Genomic DNA, 25,927 nt, shown 5'->3' with positions numbered 1-25,927 from the left:
GTAGTCCATGAATGCTCAGTGAATGTTGGATGAATGGATAGATGGGGAACACAATTATTGCAGTTTCCACTTTCACATGAAAAAAATTGAATTATAGAATTTTATTGCTTGGAAGTATCATAAGTCACCTAGTTAAACTTCTCTCTCCTGGATATCTTTGAAGAAATTCTTCTCCTAACTATTTGTTAAAAATAATAATAATAACTAATGTTTATTGACTGTTTACTCTGTCCCAAGCGCAGTTCTAGGTGCTTTTCCTGGACTGTCTCAGTTAATGCTGTAACAGCAGTCACATTGTAAAAGAACGTTCTGGAGCAGAAGTAGGGTCTTCTTCGTCTTTTAGTCCCTTCTCCAGCAATCCCTTCATTAGGTGAGGCACGTTCAAGATTTCGTCTCTCTCTAGGAGCCTCCCACGTACGCTTTGTACAGGTGCGCACACCTTCTCGTCAGTTCCCAAGGAAACCTAATTGGAAAAGTAAAACATGCCACCTTTGTCAAGGAGAGTATTTTTAATGCTTCAATAATGAAAGAGGACGAAGGCAAGAGGAGAAGCAGATCGTCCCTGTTCCAAGACGATGCTGTTCTTTTGTGCATATTCTTCCCCTGAGGTTCCACTGGCCTTTGAACACGGAATGCTGGAGTCTGGAAATAACCCACCTCCTATTTCATTTCTTGCTGGAGTTAACCTTGTAAAGGGCTTAATCCATCTCCTCCAATGTCCCCTAGATACTCATTTTAGAAGTAGCCAATACAGGATTATCCACAGTTATGGGAATCAGGGGTGACATCAAGCAATGAAATGCACATAAAATCTCGAGCCCTCATTATGGTGTACTTGATTGTCACCTCCTCCTACTTCAAACCTGGGCTAAATTTCTGCACTTTTTTCTTGGATAGAGATGCTAAAGAGCAAGTCTTTCTTTTTCACCTGTATTTGAAGTCCTGACATTCTTTGATATCTTATCAATACCCACATTTCATTTTTAAATTTGTACCTGGCTCCTTGGAGGTATCACCCAAGGAGATAGAAGAGGGAAGAGAGTATCACCATGGCTCCTTCCCCACCCATGCCCAGATCTGCCCTTCATTTCTCCTTCAAAGCTGCCCTGGATGGTATAACAAAAACACCATAGACTACGTGGCTTATTTTTTTTTTAACATCTTTATTGGGGTATAATTGCTTTACAATGGTGTGTTAGTTTCTGCTTTATAACAAAGTGAATCAGTTATACATATACATATGTTCCCATATCTCTTGCATCTCCCTCCCTCCCACCCTCCCTATCCCACCCCTCCAGGCGGTCACAAAGCACCGAGCCGATATCCCTGTGCTATGTGGCTGCTTCCCACTAGCTATCTACCTTACATTTGTTAGTGTATATATGTCCATGCCTCTCTCTTGCTTTGTCACAGCTCACCCTTCCCCCTCCCCATATCCTCAAGTCCATTCTCCAGTAGGTCTGTGTCTTTATTCCTCTCTTACCCCTAGGTTCTTCATGACATTTTTTTCCTTAAATTTCACATATATGTGTTAGCATATGGTATTTGTCTTTCTCTTTCTGACTTACTTCACTCTGTATGACAGACTCTAGGTCCATCCACCTCATTACAATAGCTCAATTTCGTTTCTTTTTATGGCTGAGTAATATTCCATTGTATATATGTGCCACATCTTCTTTATCCATTCATCTGATGGTGGGCACTTAGGTTGTTTCCATCTCCGGGCTATTGTAAATAGAGCTGCAATGAACATTTTGGTACATGACTCTTTTTGAATTTTGGTTTGCTCAGGGTATATGCCCAGTAGTGGGATTGCTGGGTCATATGGTAGTTCTATTTGTAGTTTTTTAAGGAACCTCCATACTGTTCTCCATAATGGCTGTACCAATTCACATTCCCACCAGCAGTGCAAGAGTGTTCCCTTTTCTCCACACCCTCTCCAGCATTTATTGTTTCTAGATTTTTTAATGATGGCCATTCTGACTGGTGTGAAATGATATCTCATTGTAGTTTTGGTTTGCATTTCCCTAATGATTAATGATGTTGAGCATTCTTTCATGTGTTTGTTGGCAGTCTGTATATCTTCTTTGGCGAAATGTCTATTTAAGTCTTCTGCCCATTTTTGGATTGGGTTGTTTGTTTTTTTGTTATTGAGCTGCTTATAAATTTTGAAGATTAATCCTTTGTCAGTTGCTTCATTTGCAACTATTTTCTCCCATTCTGAGGGTTGTCTTTTGGTTTTGTTTATGGTTTCCTTTGCTGTGCAAAAGCTTTGAAGTTTCATTAGGTCCCATTTGTTTATTTTTGTTTTTATTTCCATTTCTTTAGGAGGTGGGTCAAAAAGGATCTTGCTGTGATTTATGTCATAGAATGTTCTGCCTATGTTTTCCTCTAAGAGTTTGATAGTTTCTGGCCTTACATTTAGGTCTTTAATCCATTTTGAGCTTATTTTTGTGTATGGTGTTAGGGAGAGGAGACAGAATTTGACTCAAAGCCTGAGTGTTATGATTCCTTTTGGCTCCAGTAGAGTCATCTTGGTAGTATGTAGGAACCATGTGTCATGTTCTGGGTTAATTCGAGCCCTCATTATGGTGTACTTAATTGTCACCTCCTCCTACTTCAAACCTGGGCTAAATTTCTGCACTTTTTTCTTGGATAGAGATGCTAAAGAACAAGTCTTTGTTTTTCACCTGTATTTGAAGTCCTGACATTCTTTGATATCTTATCAGTACCCACATTTCATTTTTAAATTTGTACCTGGCTCCTTGGAGATATCACCCAAAGAGATAGAGGAGGGAAGAGAGTATCACCATGGCTCCTTCCCCACCCACTCCCAGATCTGCCCTTCATTTCCCCTTCAAAGCTGCCCTGGATGGTATAACAAAAATACCATAGACTACATGGCCTATTAACAGAAACTTATTTCTCATAAATTTGGAGGCTCGGAAGTCCAAGATCAATTGTCTGGTGACAGCCTTTTTCCTGGTTCATAGACGGACATTTAGTCACTGTGTCCTCATATGGCAGAAGGGGCAAGCTAGCTTCCCAGTTATATATAAGGACACTAATCCCAATCCTGAGGACTCTGCCACCCTGACCTAATCACCTCCCAAAGACCCCACCTCTTAATACCATCACCTTGGGGGTTAGGATTTCATCATATGAATTTTGGAGAGACGCAGATATTCCATCCATAGCAGACTCAAGAAAAGGAAGAGTGCATCCAAGAATCAGATGTTTCTGATCAGCTTTTGCAAGAACGTGGGGCATCCAAACCACCAGACATTAGTTCTAGACTCAAGAAAATCAACCAAAATTATGTCAATTATGTTCTTAGTGTTTGCCATAGCTAACATTTTTGTTTTAGTAGATTTGATTTATTACAAAAAGCTGGAAAACCTAGTGTAATTGGACATAAAGCACATTCATACCTACTTTATAGGAGTGAGGAGGGGAGGACGTGGTATTTTGGAAGAGCCTTGGGTTGGGAGTGAAATGAGCCTGGCACTGTGACCTTCCTTCAGCATATCCCTTCATCTTAGGGTCCTCAATTGGGAGGGGGCGGCACTCAATGACCCAGGACCCCTCCAGCTCTGAAATTCTGGGGCCCTAAAGTTCCTACACTAGATGGTTGCAGAGGTCTATATGATTGCAGCTTGTCTTTCAAGATCATTCAGTGTCCAAATGATAAAATGAATGACAAGTTCTTGGACAGGAAGGTGGTCCCACATTAAAACATTGCAGGGGACAAAGAAGCTCTGCTTCACAATGACAAGGTTTGTAAGGACTTTGGGGGCCTAAAAGGGGGTGAGGTGCACCAGGTCCAGATGCCTTACAGGTGACACGTATGTGTTCTTCTGCTATTCCAGCATTTCCGTTGATTTGCCTGGGGTCACATAGCTAGCTAGTGGCAGAGATGAGATTAATGGCAGAAGGGAAGAAGGTTAACATGTGCTGATCCCCTGGTCTCTCCCAGGTACTGTGCATCCTGAGACTGCCTGAGAGTTACTATCCCCAGTCTACAGATGAACACCTCCCACATAGCCTACATATTTCACGTGGTTTTTTGTTTGTTTGTTTGGGTTTTTTTGCGGTATGCGGGCCTCTCACTGTTGTGGCCTTTCCCGTTGCGGAGCACAGGCTCTGGACGCGCAGGCCCAGCGGCCATGGCTCACGGGCCCAGCCGCTCTGCAGCATGTGGGATCTTCCCGGACCGGGGCACGAACCCGTGTCCCCTGCATCGGCAGGCGGACTCTCAACCACTGCGCCACCAGGGAAGCCCTTTCACGTGTTTTATTAGTGGCTTTTGTTGAGGGTGACAGTTTCAGTATTCTTGATGCACCCACCCAGCCTCATATCTCAGGCTCGGTGAATGTTTTTATGGATGTCTCTTCCCACTCCGAGCGCTTCGGGGTCTTCTTGGGGATTCATAGCACGCACTGCACTCCATGAGCTTTGCCCCATTTGCTCATTCGTGTGGGCATCTGTGTGACTGAACAATGTGGAGGTAAAACTGATTCTTTTTTTCTACAGATATAAATTGTAGAAACAGCAACAGCAACAAATATACTAGGAACCATTCTTTTTAAGTAGAAGTCCAAATCACTTGAAATCTTCACCTTCCCCCAGTTTGACCCTGGCCCAATATTTTAGCATAAATGAATTATATTTTTACAGAGATACCTAAGTACTGGCATTGCATTTTATCCAGCATCATGCCACACTGAAGGGACTCTCCAGTGGGAAGAGGTGGCTTTCCTGAGTGCTGAACTGACTGGTCCTTTTGAGGGGGTTAAAGAAGAATCAAACCCCACCGAGTTGAGAGCTAGGCAGGTGCAAGCGATCCTCTGAGCTTTGCTCCTTGTGAACTGGAGATGAGATGTTATTACCAATCAATAAAACTGAACTCAAGGATGGCCTATTTTCAGCTGCCTCCTGGGTGTTCATTTTAATTCTCTGACAACAGAGATTGCATTAAAGTGGGCTCACCTTCACGCAGGAATCTTGCACAGTGCCCTTCACAGACAAGAATAAGAAATTGAGTTGCCTCCAAGAAATATTTTTCTGGCTGGAGAGGCAACTTCTGGACTAATAAATCCAACTCAAGCCCCTCCAATGGGAACCTGACACTTATTCTGGGGCAAACCATCCAGACGAGGCACAAGTGGAAATAGTATAAGATGCACGTGCAGGGCTTCCCTGGTGGCGCAGTGGTTGAGAGTCCACCTGCTGATGCAGGGGACGCGGGTTCGTGCCCCGGTCCGGGAAGATCCCACATGCCACGGAGTGGCTGGGCCTGTGAGCCATGGCTGCTGAGCCTGCGCGTCCAGAGCCTGTGCTCTGCAACGGGAGAGGCCACAACAGTGAGAGGCCCGCGTACCACACAAAAAAACAAAACAACAACCAAAAAAAAACCAACAAGATGCATGTGCAAAGAAGCTGAACCAATTCTCATAATGCTAGGCCACAAATGGACGGGCTGCTGTCACTCCTCCCATTCACTAGATAAAGGAAAATAAAAATGAGTTGATTGCTCCAGAGACCTCCCAATAGGTGCTTACTGCCCCCTGGAACTGTTCTCTTCTATCTGTAGGTGTTCTGATAGCCAGACCTCCAGATTCCAACCTTCAGTATTGATAATGAATCCAAGAAGGTAGTTGTCCATTTGTCATGTGTTGTCACGTACAGTAACATCTTTCCTCTCTCTCACTCATAAAGTTATCCCCAAAATTCTGTTGGACCACTGCAGAGTTTTATTTTTAGGTCTGCCCCACCTTCACAAAGATTCGAGGCTGCTTGCAAAAATACATCTGATGTAAGAGGATAAAATGACTAGTTTGAGAAAATTCAGCAAAGGATGGAAAGGAAAGGAAGAGAGTTAGACTAGAGTAAGGTGAGTGCAGATTCCAGTGCTGTGATTGCTGGACAGGGTTACAGTTTTGGCTCTGAACTCCCCAGTACCAAAAAATAAAGATTATCGTTTCCCTGATGCACGGATTTCTCAGTTTCTCGGAGGAAGCCTGACTCTTCCCAGTGCTGAGATGTGAAAGATTTTTCTCCCTTGATTCCTCCTAAAGAGGACACTGGATCAGCCAGGATAAGGTTCTACTGTGAGCAACCAAAACCCCAAAATAACAACAGCTTAAGTAAGATAGAATTTTCTGTCTCTCCCAAGTCTTTTTAGGCAGCCCGGAGCTAGAATGGCTCTTGATGGGTGTCAGAGGTCAGATCCTTTTATACTATTTCTCCACCTCATGGTCTAAGATAGCTGTTCAAGCTCTGGCCAAAATGTCCCCATTCCTGGCAGCCAGAAGGAGGAAGGAGTGAGGAAGGATACACCTCCACCCTTCAAAGATACATCCCAGAAGTTGCAGAGAATACTTCCCATTCCATCTCATTGGCCAGAACTTCATCCCATGACCACACCTTGTTACAAGGAAGGCTAGAAATAGTCTTTATTCCAGACCCAGGTAAAAGTAGGCCTTCTATCACTAAAGCGCAAGGGCGGTATATTAGGTTGCTAGGGCTGCTATAACAAAATACCACAGGCTGCGTGGCTTAAACCACCGAAATTTATTTCCTCACGGTTCCGGAGGCTGGATATCCAAGATCAAGGGGCCTACAGGTTGTTTTCCTCTGAGGCCCCTCTCCTTGCAGATGGCTGCCTTCTTGCTGTGTCCTCCCACGGCCTTTCCTCCGTGCATGCACATCCCTGGTGTCTCTCCATGAGTCCTAATATCCTGTTCTTATGAGGACACCAGTCGTATTGGGTTAAGACCCGCCCTAATGTCCTCATTTTAACTTAATCACCTCTTTAAGGGCCCTATCTCCAGTCACAGCTAAGGTCCTGGGGGTTGGGTCTTCAAAATATGAGTTTGGGGAGACACAATTCAATCCATAACAGGCAGAATAGATACTAGAGAACACGCAGAAGCTGTTGCCAGCATCCCCGTAACTAGATAAAGAATAAATTCTTTGGAGCCATTTGTTCTGTCTCCCCTTTGAAATCCAAGTCTCCTTCAAATCAAGAGTCCCAGAACTTAGTGCAATGCTTTCTACCTAAAAAGAACTCAGTGAATACTTGCAGGTGGTCATGGTCACCACCCAAGGAATCCCAGCTCGAGCAGAGAAAGGCAGCCAGGATTCCTGATTCTCCACCACCTGCTCTTCCCACCAGGCTGCACTGACTCCTTCAAGATCAGACAACCAGAATGTGGAAACTTACAGTTCTATGTCTTAGGCTCAGATTTTCCATGTCAGAGATTACAAGGCCCTAAAGCAGTCATTGGTACCCTGGTTTTACAAAATTCTAGGGATTCTGTGGAGACCCCAGTAGATCTCAAACTACCTTAAGCTATCACGAGACATTTGAATTTTTTCAGGATCATTTTGCCTTGTTTTTTTTTCTATAGACGTGCTGCAGAAGCTTTAGGAGGTAAGGATGGATTTTTGCAAGGTCAAAGCCAGGATGCCGCAACTCCAGGAAAAGCTGGAAAATCAGTGGCCAGCCTCTCCCGGGGCCGAGACAAATGAGCATGCCAGCAGCCCCAGCTTGGGCAAAGGCAAATCGAGCCCCCAGACTTGGAACAGAATTTTTTCCCTCTAACCAGCTTGCAAGCTGTTGCCCACTGAACCAGAGTGAGATTGCACTTGGCAAAAAGACAAAGAGAATTTCCCCTGAAATATGCTGACAACCTTGCTCCCCAGGCACCTCTAGAATCCTCCGAAGGGTTCTGGGCTCCTGTACTTCTCTATAGCAAGATTTGTCCCCAAGAGGCCGTGAAGTCCCCACGGAGAGCACTGTTTGTACAGCCTGAGACCCAATCTCTTCTCCTCGTCCGTTTCTGCCCTAGCAACAGCAACCTCAGATGCAGATTTTGGAAGCCGTACAATAGAGCTAATTGTTTGTGTTGGACCAGTAGTATGTTTAGAGCTTATGTATCTAAACAGACAATTATTTTCTGCTATATTCTAGGGGTACTGCCTGCCTGGTGACTTTGGCAGATTGAGAAAGGAGCTAATCCGTAGGTTATAAGCACAAGGGTTATTGATGAAATGTCACCATCTGTTGGTGTCATTAAAATGATATGAGTCATAAAGAGTTGCTTTTGTTTTTTCTCTGAAAAAGGTTAGCTTAGAGTTTAGAGAGGAGTTGCTCGATTGCAGATGGCAGTGGGGGACCTGACTGGGGGGAGTGTCAACTCTGGAAGGGGGAGGAGCCTTGATGAGCTCATCAGATCAGCCTGATGGGTCTTCAAGGAAGTGCTGGCATCCTCTATCTGAATAAAACCACCTACCTTGCATGAGACAGGGTACTTATTAGGCAGACTGCAAATTCTCAACTCTCCCATGGTCCTCCCTATTCCTGAGGCATCTACCAGGTGGGGAGGGGAAAGTCATTCATTTGGATTAAACAAGAAAGATCGTATCTGGGAGGGAACAGCTAAAATGCACCTGTCTCCTAATCTTCACTGGTCTGATTACACAGAGATTATTCATGTAGTCAACTGACAGCTTGGGAGGCTGGTGAGCCCAGCAGGGAGTGGTACTCTCTACATCCGCTACATCTTCTGGGAGGACGATGAGTTGGCTCAGAAGAGGAACCAGGGGCAGCATGCCCAAGCTTCTGTCGGGGATGTGAGCCCTCGGGATAAGTAAAAGAAGCAGTGGATGAACCCGCATGAACTACATAGCAAAGGAAACAGCTTTTGGTTTTGTTGACTTTCTCTGTTGACTTCCTGTTTTCACTTTCACTGATTTATTTTTTTTTCTCACAAACATTTTTTTTATACAGCAGGTTCTTATTAGTTATCTATTTTATACATAGTAGTGTATACATGTCAATCCCAATCTCCCAATTCATCCCACCACCACCCCACCCCCGCTTTCCTCCCTTGGTGTGCATACATTTGTTCTCTACATCTGTGTCTCTATTTTTGCCTTGAAAACCGGTTCATCTGTACCATTTTTCTAGATTCCACATACATGCGTTAATATATGATATTTGTTTTTCTCTTTCTGACTTGCTTCATTCTGTATGACAGTCTCTAGGTCCATCCACATCTCTACAAATGACCCCATTTCGTTCCCTTTTATGGCTGAGTAATATTCCATTGTATATATGTACCACATCGTCTTTATCCATTCGTCTGTCGATGGGCATTTAGGTTGATTCCATGTCCTGGCTATTGTAAATAGTGCTGCAATGAACATTGGGGTGCATGTGTCTCTTTGAATTATGGTTTTCTCTGGGTATATGCCCAGTAGTGGGATTGCTGGATCATATGGTAATTCAATTTTTAGTTTTTTAAGGAACCTCCATACTGTTCTCCATAGTGGCTGTATCAATTTACATTCCCACCAACAGTGCAAGAGGGTTCCCTTTTCTCCACACCCTCTCCAGCATTTGTTGTTTGTAGATTTTCTGATGATGCCCATTCTAACTGGTGTGAGGTGATACCTCATTGTAGTTTTGATTTGCGTTTCTCTAATAATTAGTGATGTTGAGCAGCTTTTCATGTGCTTCTTGGCCATCTGTGTGTCTTCTTTGGAGAAATGTCTGTTTAGGTCTCCTGCCCATTTTTTGATTGGGTTGTTTGTTTTTTTAATATTGAGCTGCGTGAGCTGTTTATATATTTTGGAGATTAATCTTTTGTCCATTGATTCATTTGCAAATATTTTCTCCCATTCTAGGGTTGTCTTTTCGTATTGTTTATGGTTTCCTTTGCTGTGCAAAAGATTGTAAGTTTCATTATGTTCCATTTGTTTATTTTTGTTTTTATTTCCATTACTCTAGGAGGTGGGTCAAAAAAGATCTTGCTGTGATTTATGTCAAAGAGTGTTCTTCCTTTGTTTTCCTCTAAGAGTTTTATAGTGTCCGGTCTTACATTTAGGTCTTTAATCCATTCTGAGTTTATTTTCGCATATGGTGTTAGGTAGTGTTCTAATTTCATTCTTTGACATGTAGCTGACCAGTTTTCCCAGCACCCCATATTGAAGAGACTGTCTTTTCTCCATTGTATATCCTTGCCTCCTTTGTCATAGATTAGTTGAACTTTATTGATTTCTGCCCTAATGTTTATTATTTCTTTTCTTCTGCTTACTTTGGATTTAATTTGCTTTTCTTTTTCTAGTTTCCTAAGGTGGAAATGTAGATTACTGATTTTAGATCTTCCTTCTTTTCCAACATATTGCATAGCAAAGGGATGGGGAGCATAAGAAGTATATTTAATGAGGATGCAGACAACCTGAATAAACCGTGCTGACTTCCTAATTCTGCCTTATTCCCTAATCCTCTTATTTCTCTCATATTTGGTGTTTAAAATTCGTTCACCCACTGCCAAGGACATCCATGAAAGAGAAAGAACCTTTTTCAGTATGGCTTAAGATTAGCTTTTTTTAATAATTTTTTTTAAATTTTAACTTCTGGAGAGAAAGTGGGGGTGATTGTGTAAACCACTACAAATCCTTTTGGCAGTACTAGGGTGTAAATTATAAATAATAAAGATAACGTGGGCTTTCCTGGTGGCGCAATGGTTGAGAGTCCGCCTGCCGATGCAAGGGACACGGGTTTGTGCCCCGGTCCGGGAAGATCCCACATGCCACGGAGCGGCTGGCCCATGGCCGCTGAGCCTGTGCTCCGCAATGGGAGAGGCCACAACAGTGAGAGGCCTGCGTACCACAAAAAAAAAAAAAAGAAACATAACATGCAGCAAATCGGGCCTCACACCCAGCCCTGCCTCTAGTCTTATCCTTTTCCTCTAAGACAACTTGCCCAAGCCTGGCCCACTTACCACCTCCCTAGGGAGAGAAGTGCTGGGGGGATTCAGTGCTGCTTGAAATAGCACAGGATGCTGGAAGCAAGAGCCATGGGTGGGGGGCAGGGGGGAGGGCAGGAGCTGTATGAAGCCTGTGTGGGTTATTTATATGGTCTCAAAAGGAAGCATCCATGGAAATGTTCCTATTGATATTTTTAGACCTGACGCTTGGTCCTGCTGCTGCACTTTCATTTTTAAACAAGCAGAGAAGGGAGTGATTGATGCTGTCTGCAGTGCTGTTTCGGAGGCTTGGAGGGCCCATCTGACAGGCTAATGGTCATCCTGCCAGGCCCTGATCCACCTTCTGTCCCTTCTAGCTCTGGGACCTCAGAAGCTGCTGACCTCAGCAGGCAGCGAATAATACGCTGGCCGCTTGCTGCCAGGTCAGAAACTCTGAAGTTTACCCCCTGGCTCTGCAGCCCTGTGTGCTCGACCCCCACAGGTTTAGCATCCTCTACTTCCATACTCTGTTTCTCTGTGAATGCATATATATGTTTGCATAATAAGCCTTTGGCCGGAAATAAAATGGTTTCGAATTTAACGAGGTGATTAAGCAGGTTAGAAACTCACAACCACACAATAATCCATGAACTTAACTATTCCAGGGTCACTGAAGGGAGTTGAGTATTGTTACCGACTGATTTCTGTGGTTACTTTCATTTGCCCACTCCAAATCAGTGTTCTAAAAAAATGATTTTTAATTATTTTAATTAAAAAAAATGTATTCCCAAGGATACTGAATCCTGTGGCTTTCTCCTCAAGAAGAGAGAAGGAAGTTGGCATTGGGGTCTTTTGCTCTGCAGGTATGGTTTCTCCTAAGTTCATGGATCAGAGTCCACTCCAGTTGAAGGATCAGTTCAGGAAAGTGAGAAGCTGGAGAGTGTTCAGGGAAGGGAAAGACAGTTCTTAAATTCTCATGGCTGAGCAGTGCATTGTTTGTTCCTGGGAGTCAGACTATGACAACGTGGGGTTCTCTTACAAACCTAAAAATTACATGGATGAAGCAGCTGAGATGACCCAAGAAAACTCCTAATGAGATCCGGAACTTCTCTCCTTGCTTTGTGGCCTGCAGATGTTATTGTCTTTTTTGTTCATTTTCTCTCTCTCTCTTTCTACAACAGACCACAGAGACGGGTGAAGACGAGGAGGACCAGCCTCTCAGCCTGGCCTGGCCTTCCGATACCCACAAGCAAGTCACGTTCCTGATTGTTTTCCCCATAGTGTTTCCTCTCTGGATTACCTTACCTGATGTTCGCAAACCTGTGAGTAGAGCATTTTTTTTTTTTTTGAAATGAATTTCTTGTAAAAAGCGCAGCATATAGCAGTATGCACAGCCTGCTTCTACTTGTCTTAAAAGGAAAAGGGGGTGACGTATACACATGTATATGCATATATATGTGCCTGAAATTTCTCTGGACAAATACACAATAATAGTGATGGTTCTGGCTGTTGAAACTACGTAATGAACGGCCCCAAAACTTAGTGGTAATGAAATGACAACCATTTTATTCTGCTCGTGGATCCTGTGGACACGTTGGGGATGGCTGGTCTCTGCTCCACAGTGTTTGGGGCCTCAGCTGGGAAGACTCAAGTGGCTGGGGGCTGGAATCATCTGGAGATGTCCTGGCTCACGTTTCTGGCACCTGGGCAGAGATGATTCAGATTCTGGGCTCAGCTGGGACTGTCTACTGGAGAGCCTAACGTGGCCTCTCTACGTGACTAGGGTTTTCTCACGGTATGGAGGCGTCAGGATAGTCAGATGTCTTACATAAGAGATCAGGACTCCAAGAGTGAGTGTTCTAGCAACACAAGGAGAAGCTGCATTGTCTCTGATGGCCTAGTCTCAGCAGTCACAGAGTCACCTCCACTGAACCCTACTGCTCAAAGCAGTCGTAAGTCTGTCTTGATTAAAGGGGAGGAGATAAGAAGTCTCCCTAGAATATATCAGTGTCCTATAGCATATGACACCCTCGATGGTAGCAGTTTCAGAGAACTTGCGACCATGGTTTAAAACCACTACGGTGATTGTCTCTGCAAAGGGGAACTGAAGGTCTGAGGCAGAAGGGTGACTCACATTTTGTTGAATGTTTGTGTATGTGAATTATTCGTTCGATTCAAAAAATAATTTACAGAAATGCTTTCGTCTGGTGTAAATGCCTGTATGTCTGATCTGCTCCCACCGGTATTATTATCATTACCATAATCAATATTATTATCTGCCGCTATTATGTACTGGATGCTGTGAACACAATACCATCTTATAATCAGCAAAGTACAATCTGAATGTATATCAAATCAAAAGAACATCCTTTCCCAGTAGCGTCAAACTGGGTTCCTGGGCCACTGTCCCAAAGGGTGAAAGAACTAATGAGAGATAAGGAGAAACAGCTCTACTTTTTATTATGGCCCTATACACACACGTACTCATTCAACAAACGTGTGTACCTACTATGTATCATGCTCTATCCTTGGTATACTCCATAAATTCTATTGTAAATCTCAGAAAACATCTAGTATGGGCATATACATATATATATATATATATATATATATATGCCTGCACTATATATATATATATAAAATTATATATATATATATACACACACATACATATAATTGGCATAAGTAGAAAGAAACTTAGGCAAAAAGAGTTAACTAGCTCAAGCCTGGTCACTTCCTAGGTCATAGAGCTGAGATTCAGATCCAGGCCCGTGTGACCACACAGCTTGGGCTCTTCCTCATATTTCTTTTTTTTTGGTGGTGGTACGTGAGCCTCTCACTGTTGTGGCCTCTCCCGTTGCGGAGCACAGGCTCCGGACGCGCAGGCTCAGTGGCCATGGCTCACGGGCCCAGCCGCTCCGCGGCATGTGGGATCTTCCCGGACCGGGGCACGAACCCGTGTCCCCTGCATCGGCAGGCGGACTCTCAACCACTGCACCACCAGGGAAGCCCCTCTTCCTCATATTTCTTGATGCCAGAAGGTAGAAATCTGAAAACATTATTTCTAAAAGCATTTGGAATAGAATACTGTGGTAACATCCAGCATAATGTAGCATCCCTCTTCAAGAGCCCTGTGATGATCACACCTTCCTCCCTTGAAAAAGACTGGAGAAAAATCCTGTCTCGTTACCCTGACCTAGAAATAATCCAGCCTGATAGAGAGCCTTGTCTTGTCAAGTACAGGCCAGGAATGACCCCTCATTTAAGGACTCCTGACATTAGACGATTCCTAGGAAAGGGTGAGTGTAGCAGGTGTGGCTCACTTAAGGTGCTATCTAGGTTTCTTTGTTCAAGATGCTGTTACAGAGCATCTGCTGTATGCAAAGGCCTGGCTTCATGGAAACCTGCAGCCAAATAGCTGGAATGCGTTCAGTTTCTTCTTGGCTCCCATCACATTAACATTTCTGAGATGTGTGTGCTCACGTGCACTCACTCACTCATTCTCTCTGTCTCTCTCTCTTTCTGTCGCCATTGCTCTGCTGTTTAGTCCGATGCTTTTGCTTAACTCAGGGAGGAAAATGAGGGAGACAGACAGGGTTTTCTAAATCCCCACAGCAGGCCTAGAGTGATATGGCCCAGAGTAGTGGGGTCTGGTTCACTGATAAGACTGACTGATATTATCAAATAGATAACTAACAAGGACCTGCTGTATAGCACAGGGAACTATACTCAATATCTTGTAATAACCTATAAGGGAAGAGAATCTGAAGAAGAATACATATAATACATATTGGTTTGGCCAAAAATTTCGTTCGGTTAGTGAATACATTGTTCAATAAAATTCTTGGTGAAAATGAAAAATGTGTCTTTTATTTTCACTTAAAGCTGAACGAACTTTTTGACTAACCCAATATATAACAGAATTGCTGTACTGTACACCTGAAACTAACACAATATTATAAATCAACTATACCTCAATTTTAAAATGTTAATAATAATTTTAAAAATAAATTTTTAGGCCTTCCCTGGTGGCGCAGTGGTTGAGAGTCCGCCTGCCGATGCAGGGGACACGGGTTCATGCCCCGGTCCGGGAAGATCCCACATGCCGCGGAGCGGCTGGGCCCGTGAGCCATGGCCGCTGAGCCTGCGCGTCCAGAGCCTGTGCTCCGCAAACGGGAGAGGCCACAGCAGTGAGAGGCCTGCGTACCGCAAAATAAATAAATAAATAAATTTTTAACAAATGAGTGATTGATGTCAGCACACAACTGCTGAAGCCATCAGGAAGATGTGCAGGAATGGGAGGAAGCTGCCTATGACTCAAGGCCCTAGAATCACAGGGCTGCATGGGACTCTTAGAGCAAAGGCTGGCAAAGTGTTCGTCCCCTCTGTGATCTGATCTGATAGGTCAAGGAAACTGTTAGGGAAGATCAGAGTTCTCAACCTGTAACTCCTAGACAGCAAACAGGATTCCACCATGGCTGTAGTTACCTGGATCAAAACAGAGGCTGATACTCTTATCCTGAGGGGTTCAAAGCAAGCAAGTACAGCTGAACATGATGTCCCCCCTGTAGTACTGCTGACTGGTCATTCGCTGAGCAGCATCTCGTGGGAGCCAGCCCCTGCAGCGTGCGCTGGGGTAGCCAATGGGGCTTTTCCTCACTGCACCCCCAAGGGCCATCCCTGGATGGACTGGATTTTTTTCTGTTTCTTTCTGAGTATACCATGTGCTGTTCCAAGCAGAAATGAGACTCCTAGGTAGAACACTGGGTGTTTCTAGATTTCCTCAGCAAATATTTATTGAGCACCTATTATATGCCAGGCATCAGGCTTATGCCCTAAAAAAGATATAAAGACACATCAGTCACAATTCCCATTTTTAAGATGCTCTAAACTCAGTAGAGGAAACAAAGCATGACCACATAGAACTACAGAGCAAGATTGCACAGCTGTACTAGTGAGAGCAGCTAGACTCGAACCCAAGTCTCCTGACTCTGGAGCGTTCTCATGCTACCATTTACTACAGTGGCTTTTCCCACACAATTCATGAGCTGTGCAATCATGGGAAAGTTACTTCTCAACTCTGGACCCCATATTTCCTCCTCTGTGAAATACAGGAGTGGAGGAAGCTCTCTAGATTCCCTGCCAGCGGTGACATTCTGTGATACAGGAAAGCATAAAGAGATAACTATCAGTACAATATTGCTAATTTAAGGTGACCATATATCCCCGTTTGCCTGAGCTAGTCCGAGTTTACTCTCAAAGCATGCCGGTTTGAGTTATATGGTCATTCTTTGCGTACATGAAATGCCGAACGAAAGCATGCCGATTGATACAAAGGCCAGTAGGTGGCTTCTTACTCATGCTCAGCTCAGGAGAGTTTCATTAGGCTTGATCTTGTGTCAGTTAGCTCTTGCTGTGTAACACACCACCCCAAAACTTAGTGGCTTAAAACAACAAGCATTTTTTTGGCCCATAATTCTATGAGTTGGTGATTTAGGTGGGGCTCAGCCTGACAGTTCTGCTACTTACTTATACGGCTGAGGGCTGGTTGGTGTAGGCGTGTGTCAGCTGGAACACCTTGTCTCTGTTCCACTGGTCTTGTATCCTTAAGCAGGCTAGCCTGGGCTTATTCACATGATGGAGTAGTGAATGTAGTGAAAATGAAAGAGTAGTGAAAGTGAAAGCCGCAAAGCCACAAAGATCTAGTTCAGAATCTGCACACTGTCATTTCCACCACATTCTATTAGTCAATTCAAGGCATAAGGCCAGCCCAGATTCAGAGGCTTGGGAAATAGACCTCATCTCTTCATGGGAGGAATTGCAAAGTGATGCGGTCATTTTTGCAGTCTGCCATGGTCCTCATGTCCTGCCACAAGGGCCTCTTGAAAAATTATCTAGGGAGAGGAGAGACAGAAGAGAAAACTATCAATTAATAGACACTTGCTACTCCTCAGAGCCTGGCAGCTCTGCCTCCTGAGTAGTTTTTGAATTACCCATGGAGATGAGCATCCCAAACCTTGACAATAATTACAATGAAAACACGATTTTTTTTAACATCTTTATTGGGGTATAATTGCTTTACAATGATGTGTTAGTTTCTGCTTTATAACAAAGTGAATCAGTTATACATATACATATGTTCCCATATCTCTTCCCTCCTGCATCTCCCTCCCTCGCACCCTCCCTATCCCACCCCTCCAGGCGGTCACAAAGCACCGAGCTGATATCCCTGTGCTATGTGGCTGCTTCCCACTAGCTATCTACCTTACGTTTGTTAGTGTATATATGTCCATGCCTCTCTCTCGCTTTGTCACAGCTCACCCTTCCCCCTCCCCATATCCTCAAGTCCATTCTCCAGTAGGTCTGTGTCTTTATTCCTCTCTTACCCCTAGGTTCTTCATGACATTTTCTTTTTCTTAAATTCCATATATATGTGTTAGCATACGGTATTTGTCTTTCTCTTTCTGACTTACTTCACTCTGTATGACAGACTCTAGGTCTATCTACCTCATTACAAATAGCTCAATTTCGTTTCTTTTTATGGCTGAGTAATATTGTCCATTGTATATATGTGCCACACCTTCTTTATCCATTCATCCAATGATGGGCACTTAGGTTGTTTCCATCTCCGGGCTATTGTAAATAGAGCTGCAATGAACATTTTGGTACATGACTCTTTTTGAATTATGGTTTTCTCAGGGGATATGCCCAGTAGTGGGATTGCTGGGTCATATGGTAGTTTGTAGTTTTTTAAGGAACCTCCGTACTGTTCTCCATAGTGGCTGAACGAATTCACATTCCCACCAGCAGTGTAAGAGTGTTCCCTTTTCTCTACACCCTCTCCAGCATTTATTGTTTCTAGATTGTTTGATGATGGCCATTTTGACTGGTGTGAGATGATATCTCATTGTAGTTTTGATTTGCATTTCTCTAATGATTAATGATGTTGAGCATTCTTTCATGTGCTTGTTGGCAGTCTGTATATCTTCTTTGGAGAAATGTCTATTTAGATCTTCTGCCCATTTTTTGATTGGGTTGTTTGTTTTTTTGTTATTGAGCTGCTTGTAAATTTTGGAAATTAATCCTTTGTCAGTTGCTTCATTTGCAACTATTTTCTCCCATTCTGAGGGTTGTCTTTTGGTCTTGTTTATGGTTTCCTTTGCTGTGCAAAAGCTTTGAAGTTTCATTAGGTCCCATTTGTTTATTTTTATTTCCATTTCTCTAGGAGGTGGGTCAGAAAGGATCTTGCTGTGATGTATGTCATAGAGTGTTCTGCCTATGTTTTCCTCTAAGAGTTTGATAGTTTCTGGCCTTACATTTTGGTCTTTAATCCATTTTGAGCTTATTTTTGTGTATGGTGTTAGGGAGTGATCTAATCTCATACTTTTACATGTACCTGTCCAGTTTTCTCAGCACCACTTACTGAAGAGGCTGTCCTTTCTCCACTGTACATTCCTGCCTCCTTTATCAAAGATAAGGTGACCATATGTGTGTGGGTTTATCTCTGGGCTTTCTATCCTGTTCCATTGATCTATATTTCTGTTTTTGTGCCAGTACCATACTATCTTGATTACTGTAGCTTTGTAGTATAGTCTGAAGTCAGGGAGTCTGATTCCTCCAGCTCCGTTTTACGTTCTCAAGATTGCTTTGGATATTCGGGGTCTTTTGTGTTTCCATAAAAATTGTGAAATTTTTTGTTCTAGTTCTGTGAAAAATACCAGTGGTAGTTTGATAGGGATTGCATTGAATCTGCAGATTGCTTTGGGTAGTAGAGTCATTTTCACAATGTTGATTCTTCCAATCCAAGAACATGGTATATCTCTCCATCTATTTGTATCATCTTTAATTTCTTTCATCAGTGTCTTATAATTTTCTGCATACAGGTCTTTTGTCTCCTTAGGTAGGTTTATTCCTAGATATTTTATTCTTTTTGTTGCAATGGCAAATGGGAGTGTTTTCTTTGATTTCACTTTCAGATTTTTCATCATTAGTGTATAGGAATGCCAGAGATTTCTGTGCATTAATTTTGTATCCTGCAACTTTACCAAATTCATTGATTAGCTCTAGTAGTTTTCTGGTAGCATCTTTAGGATTCTCTATGTATAGTATCATGTCATCTGCAAACAGTGACAGCTTTACTTCTTCTTTTCCAATTTGGATTCCTTTTATTTCCTTTTCTTCTCTGATTGCTGTGGCTAAAACTTCCAAAACTATATTGAATAAGAGTGGTGAGAGTGGGCAACCTTGTCTTGTTCCTGATCTTAGTGGAAATGCTTTCAGTTTTTCACCATTGAGGACAATGTTGGCTGTGGGTTTGTCATATATGGCCTTTATTATGTTGAGGAAAGTTCCCTCTATGCCTACTCTCTGCAGGGTTTTTATCATAAATGGGTGTTGAATTTTGTCAAAAGCTTTCTCTGCATCTATTGAGATGATCATAAGGTTTTTCTCCTTCAATTTGTTAATATGGTGTATCACATTGATAGATTTGTGTATATTGAAGAATCCTTGCATTCCTGGAATAAACCCCACTTGATCATGGTGTATGATCCTTTTAATGTGCTGTTGGATTCTGTTTGCTAGTATTTTGTTGAGGATTTTTGCATCTATGTTCATCAGGGATATTGGCCTGTAGTTTTCGTTCTCTGTGACGTCCTTGTCTGGTTTTGGTATCAAGGTGATGGTGGCCTCGTAGAATGAATTTGGGAGTGTTCCTCCCTCTGCTATATTTTGGAAGACTTTGAGAAGGATAGGTGTTAGCTCTTCTCTAAATGTTTGATAGAATTTGCCTTGTGAAGCCATCTGGTCCTGGGCTTTTGTTTGTTGGAAGATTTTTAATCACAGTTTCAATTTCAGTGCCTGTGATTGGTCTGTTCATATTTTCTATTTCTTCCTTATTAAGTCTTGGCAGGTTGTGCATTTCTAAGAATTTGTCCATTTCTTCCAGGTTGTCCATTTTATTGGCATAGAGTTGCTTGTAGTAATCTCTCATGAGCTTTTGTATTTCTGCAGTGTCAGTTGTTACTTCTCCTTTTTCATTTCTAATTCTATTGATTTGAGTCTTCTCCCTTTTTTTCTTGATGAGTCTGGCTAATGGTTTATCAATTTTGTTTATCTTCTCAAAGAACCAGCTTGTAGTTTTATTGATCTTTGCTATTGTTTCCTTCATGTCTTTTTCATTTATTTCTGATCTGATTTTTATGATTTCTTTCTTTCACAATGTTGATTCTTCCAATCCAAGAACATGGTATATCTCTCCATCTATTTGTATCATCTTTAATTTCTTTCATCAGTGTCTTATAATTTTCTGCATACAGGTCTTTTGTCTCCTTAGGTAGGTTTATTCCTAGATATTTTATTCTTTTTGTTGCAATGGCAAATGGGAGTGTTTTCTTTGGGGTTTTTTCTTCTTCTTTCTCTAATTGCTTTAGGTGCAAGGTTAGGTTGTTTATTCAAGACGTTTCCTGTTTCTTAAGGTGGGCTTGTATTGCTATAAACTTCCCTCTTAGAACTGCTTTTGCTGCATCCCATAGGTTTTGGGTCGTCGTGTCTCCATTGTCATTTGTTTCTAGGTATTTTTTGATTTCCTCTTTGATTTCTTCAGTGATCACTTCGTTATTAAGTAGTGTATTGTTTAGCCTCCATGTGTTTGTATTTTTTACAGATCTTCTCCTGTAATTGATATCTAGTCTCATGGCGTTGTGGTTGGAAAAGATACTTGATACAATTTCAATTTTCTTAAATTTACCAAGGCTTGATTTGTGACCCAAGATGTGATCTATCCTGGAGAATGTTCCATGAGCACTTGAGAAAAATGTGTATTCTGTTGTTTTTGGATGGAGTGGCCTATACATATCAATTAAGTCCATCTTGTTTAATGTATCATTTAAAGCTTGTGTTTCCTTATTTATTTTCATTTTGGATGATCTGTCCATTGGTGAAAGTACTGTGTTTGGGGTCTCCTTTTCACAGGCTGCAGGTTCGTAGTTCCCATTGTTTTTGGTGTCTGTCCCCAGTGGCTGAGGTTGGTTCAGTGGGTTGTGTAGGCTTCCTGGTGGAGGGGACTAGTGCCTGTGTTCTGGTGGATGAGGCTGGATCTTGTCTCTCTGGTGGGCAGGTCCACATCTGGTGGTGTGTTTTGGGGTGTCTGTGGACTTATTATGATTTTAGGCAGCCTCTCTGCTAATGGGTGGGGTTGTGTTCCTGTCTTGCTAGTTGTTTGGCATAGGATGTCCAGCACTGTAGCTTGCTGGTGGTTGAGTGAAGCTGGGTGCTGGTGTTGAGATGGAGGATCTCTGGGAGATTTTTGCCATTTGATATTAAGTGGAGCTGGGAGGTCTCTTGTGGACCAGTGTCCTGAAGTTGGCTCTCCCATCTCAGAGACACAGCACTGACTCCTGGCTGCAGCACCAAGAGCCTTTCATCCACACGGCTCAGAATAAAAGGGAGAAAAAGTGGAGAGAAAGAATTAGTAGAAGTAGGAAGAAAGAAAGAAAGGAGGGAAGGAAGGAAGAAGGAAAGAAAGAAAGGAGGGAGGGAGGGAGGAAGGAGGGAAGGAAGGAAAAAGGAAAGAAAGAAAGAAGATACAGTAAAATAAAGTAAAATATAATAAAGTTATTAAATTAAAAAATATTTAGAAAAAAAAGGGACAGATAGAACCTTAGGACAAATGGTGGAAGCAAAGCTATACAGACAAAATCTCACACAGAAGCATACACATACACACTCACAAAAAGAGGAAAAGGGGAAAAAAATCATAGATCTTGCTCTCGAAGCCCACCTCCTCAATTTGGGATGACTCGTTGTCTATTCATGTATTCCCCAGATGCAGGGTACATCAAGTTGATTGTGGAGCTTTAATCCACTGCTTCTGAGGCTGCTGGGAGAGATTTCCCTTTCGCTTCTTTGTTCTCACAGCTCCCAGGGCTCAGCTTTGGATTTGGCCCCGCCTCTGCGTGTAGGTCGCTGGAGGGCGTCTGTTTTTTGCTCAGACAGGACAGGGTTAAAAGAGCCGCTGATTCGGGGTCTCTGGCTCACTCAGGCCGGGGGGAGGGAGGGGCACGGAGTGCGGGGCGAGCCTGCGGCGGCAGAGGCTGGCGTGACGTTGCACCAGCCTGAGGCCCGCCGTGCGTTCTCCCGGGGAAGTTGCCCCTGGATCCCAGGAACCTGGCAGTGGCGGGCTGCACAGGCTTCCCAGACGGAGGGTGTGGATAGTGACCTGTGTTCGCACACAGGCTTCTTGGTGGCAGCAGCAGCAGCCTTAGCGTCTCATGCCCGCCTCTGGGGTCTGTGCTTTCAGCCGCGGCTTGCGCCCGTCTCTGGAGCTCCTTTAAGCAGCGCTTTTAAACCCCTCTCCTCGCGCACCAGGAAACAAAGAGGGAAGAAAAAGTCTCTTGCCTCTTCAGCAGCTCCAGACCTTTTCCCAGACTCCCTCCTGCAGGCTGTGTTCACGCAGCCAACCCCAGTCCTCTCCCTGCGCTCCAACCAAAGCCCGAGCCTCAGCTCGCAGCCCCGCCCGCCCCGGCGGATGAGCAGACAAGCCTCTCGGGCTGGTGAGTGCCGGTCGGCACCGATCCTCTGTGCGGGAATCTCCCCGCTTTGCCCTCCGCACCCCTGTTGCTGTGCTCTCCTCCATGGCTCTAAAGCTCCCCCCTCCGCCTCCCGCAGGCTCTGCCCGCAAAGGGGCTTCCTAGTGTGTGGAAACCTTTCCTCCTTCACAGCTCCCTCCCACTGGTGCAGGTCCCGTCCCTATTCTTTTGTCTCTGTTTTTTCTTTTTTTCTTTTGCCCTACCCAGGTACGTAGGGGGTTTCTTGCCTTTTGGGAGGTCTGAGGTCTTCTGCCAGCATTCAGTAGGTGTTCTGTAGGAGTTGCTCCGCGTGTAGATGTATTTCTGGTATATCTGTGGGGAGGACGGTGATCTCCACATCTTACTCTTCCACCATCTTCCCCTCCCCGATTTTTTTTTAAGGTATACATCTAGTTTCAGAGTAAATAATACTCCCACTTGCTTTTATTTACACTTCATTTATATGCAAATTATATGACAGTGCTTGTTGAATTATGCATTCTTCCAGCTCAGATAATTAATGGTGGGCTTCACTTTTATAGTTTTTTTAAATTAATGGCTTTTAGAAGTACAAGAACTGAAATGCAAACCTTAATGAGGAATATGTCTTTGATGAAAATTGAAAATAATAAAGGAAGCAAAGACCCCAAAAGTTTTATTTTCTCATGGCCTAGGATGGATGTTCTTACAAAACAAGAATGCATCTCATGAGATATCAAAATATGACCCATCAGAGCTAGGAAGGTGCTTCAGAACCCAGCTAGATTTTTGCAATTTCTGTCATGCATTGGTTCATTCACCAAGTATTTATTGTGTCTACTATGTACCAAGCACGGTTCTAGCAAGGATGGAGTGATTGAGGCCCTGAGAAGTTGAGTGACTTGTCCAAGCAAAACCAGCTGATAAGAAGCAAAGCCAAGACTCTAGGCCATATCTCTGCAGTCACTTTCACCTCCCTGAGTTTGTTTTCTTAACTCTTAAAAATCAAAATGAGCTTAATATTGTCTAATAACATCTGCCATTACTATCCAAGCACTTGTTCTGTGCCAGGCAGTTTGCTAGACACTTCATGTGTGTGGAAATCCTCAGAACTACTAGACATTGTTATTCCTCCCATTTTACAGAGAAAGTAACTGAGATTTAGAGTGATTAAATAATTTGTCTCAGGGCACAGAGCTGGTAATTGATGAGCAAGGATTTCAGTACTGGTCATAGTAATCCAGAGACCATACTTTTAATCTTTAACAGGATTGCTTTGGAGAACTCTGTTAAATATGTATGCCCCAGAACCTTGCACAGAGGAGATGCTTAGTGAATATTTGTCGAATTTAAATAAGTTAGGAGATAGCCAATTTGTGCGACCAGCTAATGTCCAGTAATGTTTTTTAAGCCAAGAAAATATCACTCTGATGTACTAAAAACTTCTAATGAGAATATTAGCTGTCAATTATACAAGTAAACCATTACATTGGAACCAAATGGACACATGTGCCAGCCAACACATGGATACAATTTGCTTTTTGCTAATTGGTATGAGGTCCATCCCAGCAGATGTCAGGATGAACCGCCATTACTAACCATAAATTGACACATCAGACCTTGGCTTCAGGAGCTCTTTTCTTCCTTCCAATGAGACTGGTAACTAAATAAGAGTACAGTGGGCAGTGATAACTGGAATGAGACCACAGAGTCCAAAGAAGGGAAATAGTCCAGAAAAAAACGAAAGAAGGAATTACCTGGGCTGTGAGATTGGAAATGGTAAGGTACTTTGACAGTCGGGGAAACACTTAACCAAACTGTTGATGCATGAAAGGTTGATGCTTCCAAAGCAGGAACAATATGGGAGGCTGGGTGAGGCAGACGGTTGTACAGCTGGAATGCTAGTCTGTATTTCCCTGAGGCTCTTTATTTGCTGACATTCAGAGCATAGGCTAGTATTATGATGATGATGATCATTATGTGTCCAAAGTCGGGTATATTTTGAGCATTATCGGCCCTGTCTTTCTTTAGGAATGAGTATAACCTAGATTCCTAACATCTAGGAATGTGTGCTTATATAGTCAGAGAGACCTAGATTTGAATTTCATGTCTAGTTCAAGATCTGGGTACAGCGTAAGTGCCCAGCCTTTACCTACCCCTAGTTAATGATGAAGACCTGAAATTTTACAAAGAAAAAATATTTTTAAACCTTTTTTTCAATGAGTTCCTAATCCAATACTAGGTACCTTTAGATGTCCACTAATGACTAATTGGCTTCTTGATTAAGACTCATAAGCATCAAATTTTGAAACACAGAGGTTTTCAATAATATGTTGGTGTAAACATAGCACCTTTAAATCCTTAGTCCGATTCCTTACTTTCTGCCTTTTGACTGGGAATGGTCTATGGTTCAGGGATGATATTTTTTAGATGAGAAATATGTTCAAATAATTTGATTCTGACTTGTGATGCTGTATCAATGAACAGACATGCAAAGGTACAAAAAAATTAAACAATAATAAAATAATAGTTACATACTTAGTAAGTGAGCTAACCTGGAAAGGGGCCATACCTATGAAATGAGGACTCTCCCAGGATATCCAGTCCACGTGCCATGTCATAAAGTGTGGAGATGGTACTCTGTTCCCTCCCAGGATGCTCAAAGTCAAGCTAAGGATTGGCTACTGCTCAAACCACATGGGTGGTCCCACATCACAAGAGGGGGCCCTTCTCTTCCCTGTGATAGAGCATGGCGTGGGAGATGAAGCCCTCATCACACCTAGGATCCTGAAACAGTGACTTGCGGCCAGAGGAAAAGAATAGGGACTCTAATCAGCTGAATGCCTTGCCTGGGAAAAATTGATTTCTTGGCACTGGCAATTCCAAGGCTCAGGGAATCTGGTCTCCAGAATCCAGCTGAACCCCTTGCTTTAAAGGAATTTGCTTTCGAAGTGAATGTCTCAAGCTCCACTTTGAAATTTTGATGACTTTTTTCCCATAACCCATTAAATAGTGCTTAGGTCCCCAGAAGGAGTCTGAGTCTTTGGCTGAAATATTTTCCTTCGAAGAAAGGGAAGGAGTAGGGGGAAGCATTTAAGAATAAGGTTGTGGCTACTCACCGTGGTTAATGCTTTCCCCAATTTAATCAAGGCCACTGGTCTTCCAGACATCCCAGCTAACAAAAGGCCCAAGAAAAACCACAACCACTGAAAGAAAGAAATGGTTATTGTGAAATTTAATAGAACCATGTGAATGATAATGAAAACATATATTAAAAATTTGAAATTAATAGAGAGAACATAAGCCTGTTTGGGGCAATAGACTGTGTTCATCGTTAAAGATATTCAAAAGATTACCATATACAGGTTTACCTTTTCCTTTTAATGAAGCTCTCAAAAGCCATGGCAGAAGTGTTCTATGTGACTGCCCAAGGTCAGCTCTTCAGACAAGTGAGATAGCTTTCATCCAGGTCAACTCCAGGATTCATTTCTCTGGACAAAATTGGATGGCGTTATCAAAGCAAAAAATGAGACTGTTTCTCAAAGTGGAAAGCTTTGAAAGAAAAAGTGTTTGGCAATGATAAATGAGAGACTCTCTGAGAGCATCCTGTTATCTGAGCATGTT

At 42.9% G+C, this 25,927-nt stretch overlaps 1 protein-coding gene across 2 annotated transcripts in view; it reads left to right on the top strand.

Annotated features, from left to right (window-relative positions):
* The window catches only part of SLC24A2 (solute carrier family 24 member 2), a 240,791-nt gene that overhangs the window by 202,614 nt on the left and 12,250 nt on the right, over nucleotides 1–25,927 (top strand). For both annotated transcript variants that reach the window (XM_060014790.1, XM_060014789.1), the window contains one exon: nucleotides 11,948–12,079. In XM_060014790.1, coding sequence (XP_059870773.1) covers nucleotides 11,948–12,079 — 132 coding nt within the window. The remainder of the gene's footprint in view (nucleotides 1–11,947; nucleotides 12,080–25,927) is intronic.

Source organism: Delphinus delphis, chromosome 6 (assembly GCF_949987515.2).
Source record: "Delphinus delphis chromosome 6, mDelDel1.2, whole genome shotgun sequence".
Classification (NCBI taxonomy): Eukaryota; Metazoa; Chordata; class Mammalia; order Artiodactyla; family Delphinidae; genus Delphinus; species Delphinus delphis.
The sequence above is the reverse complement of the archived record's forward strand: the minus strand, read 5'-3'. Positions and strand labels throughout refer to the sequence as shown.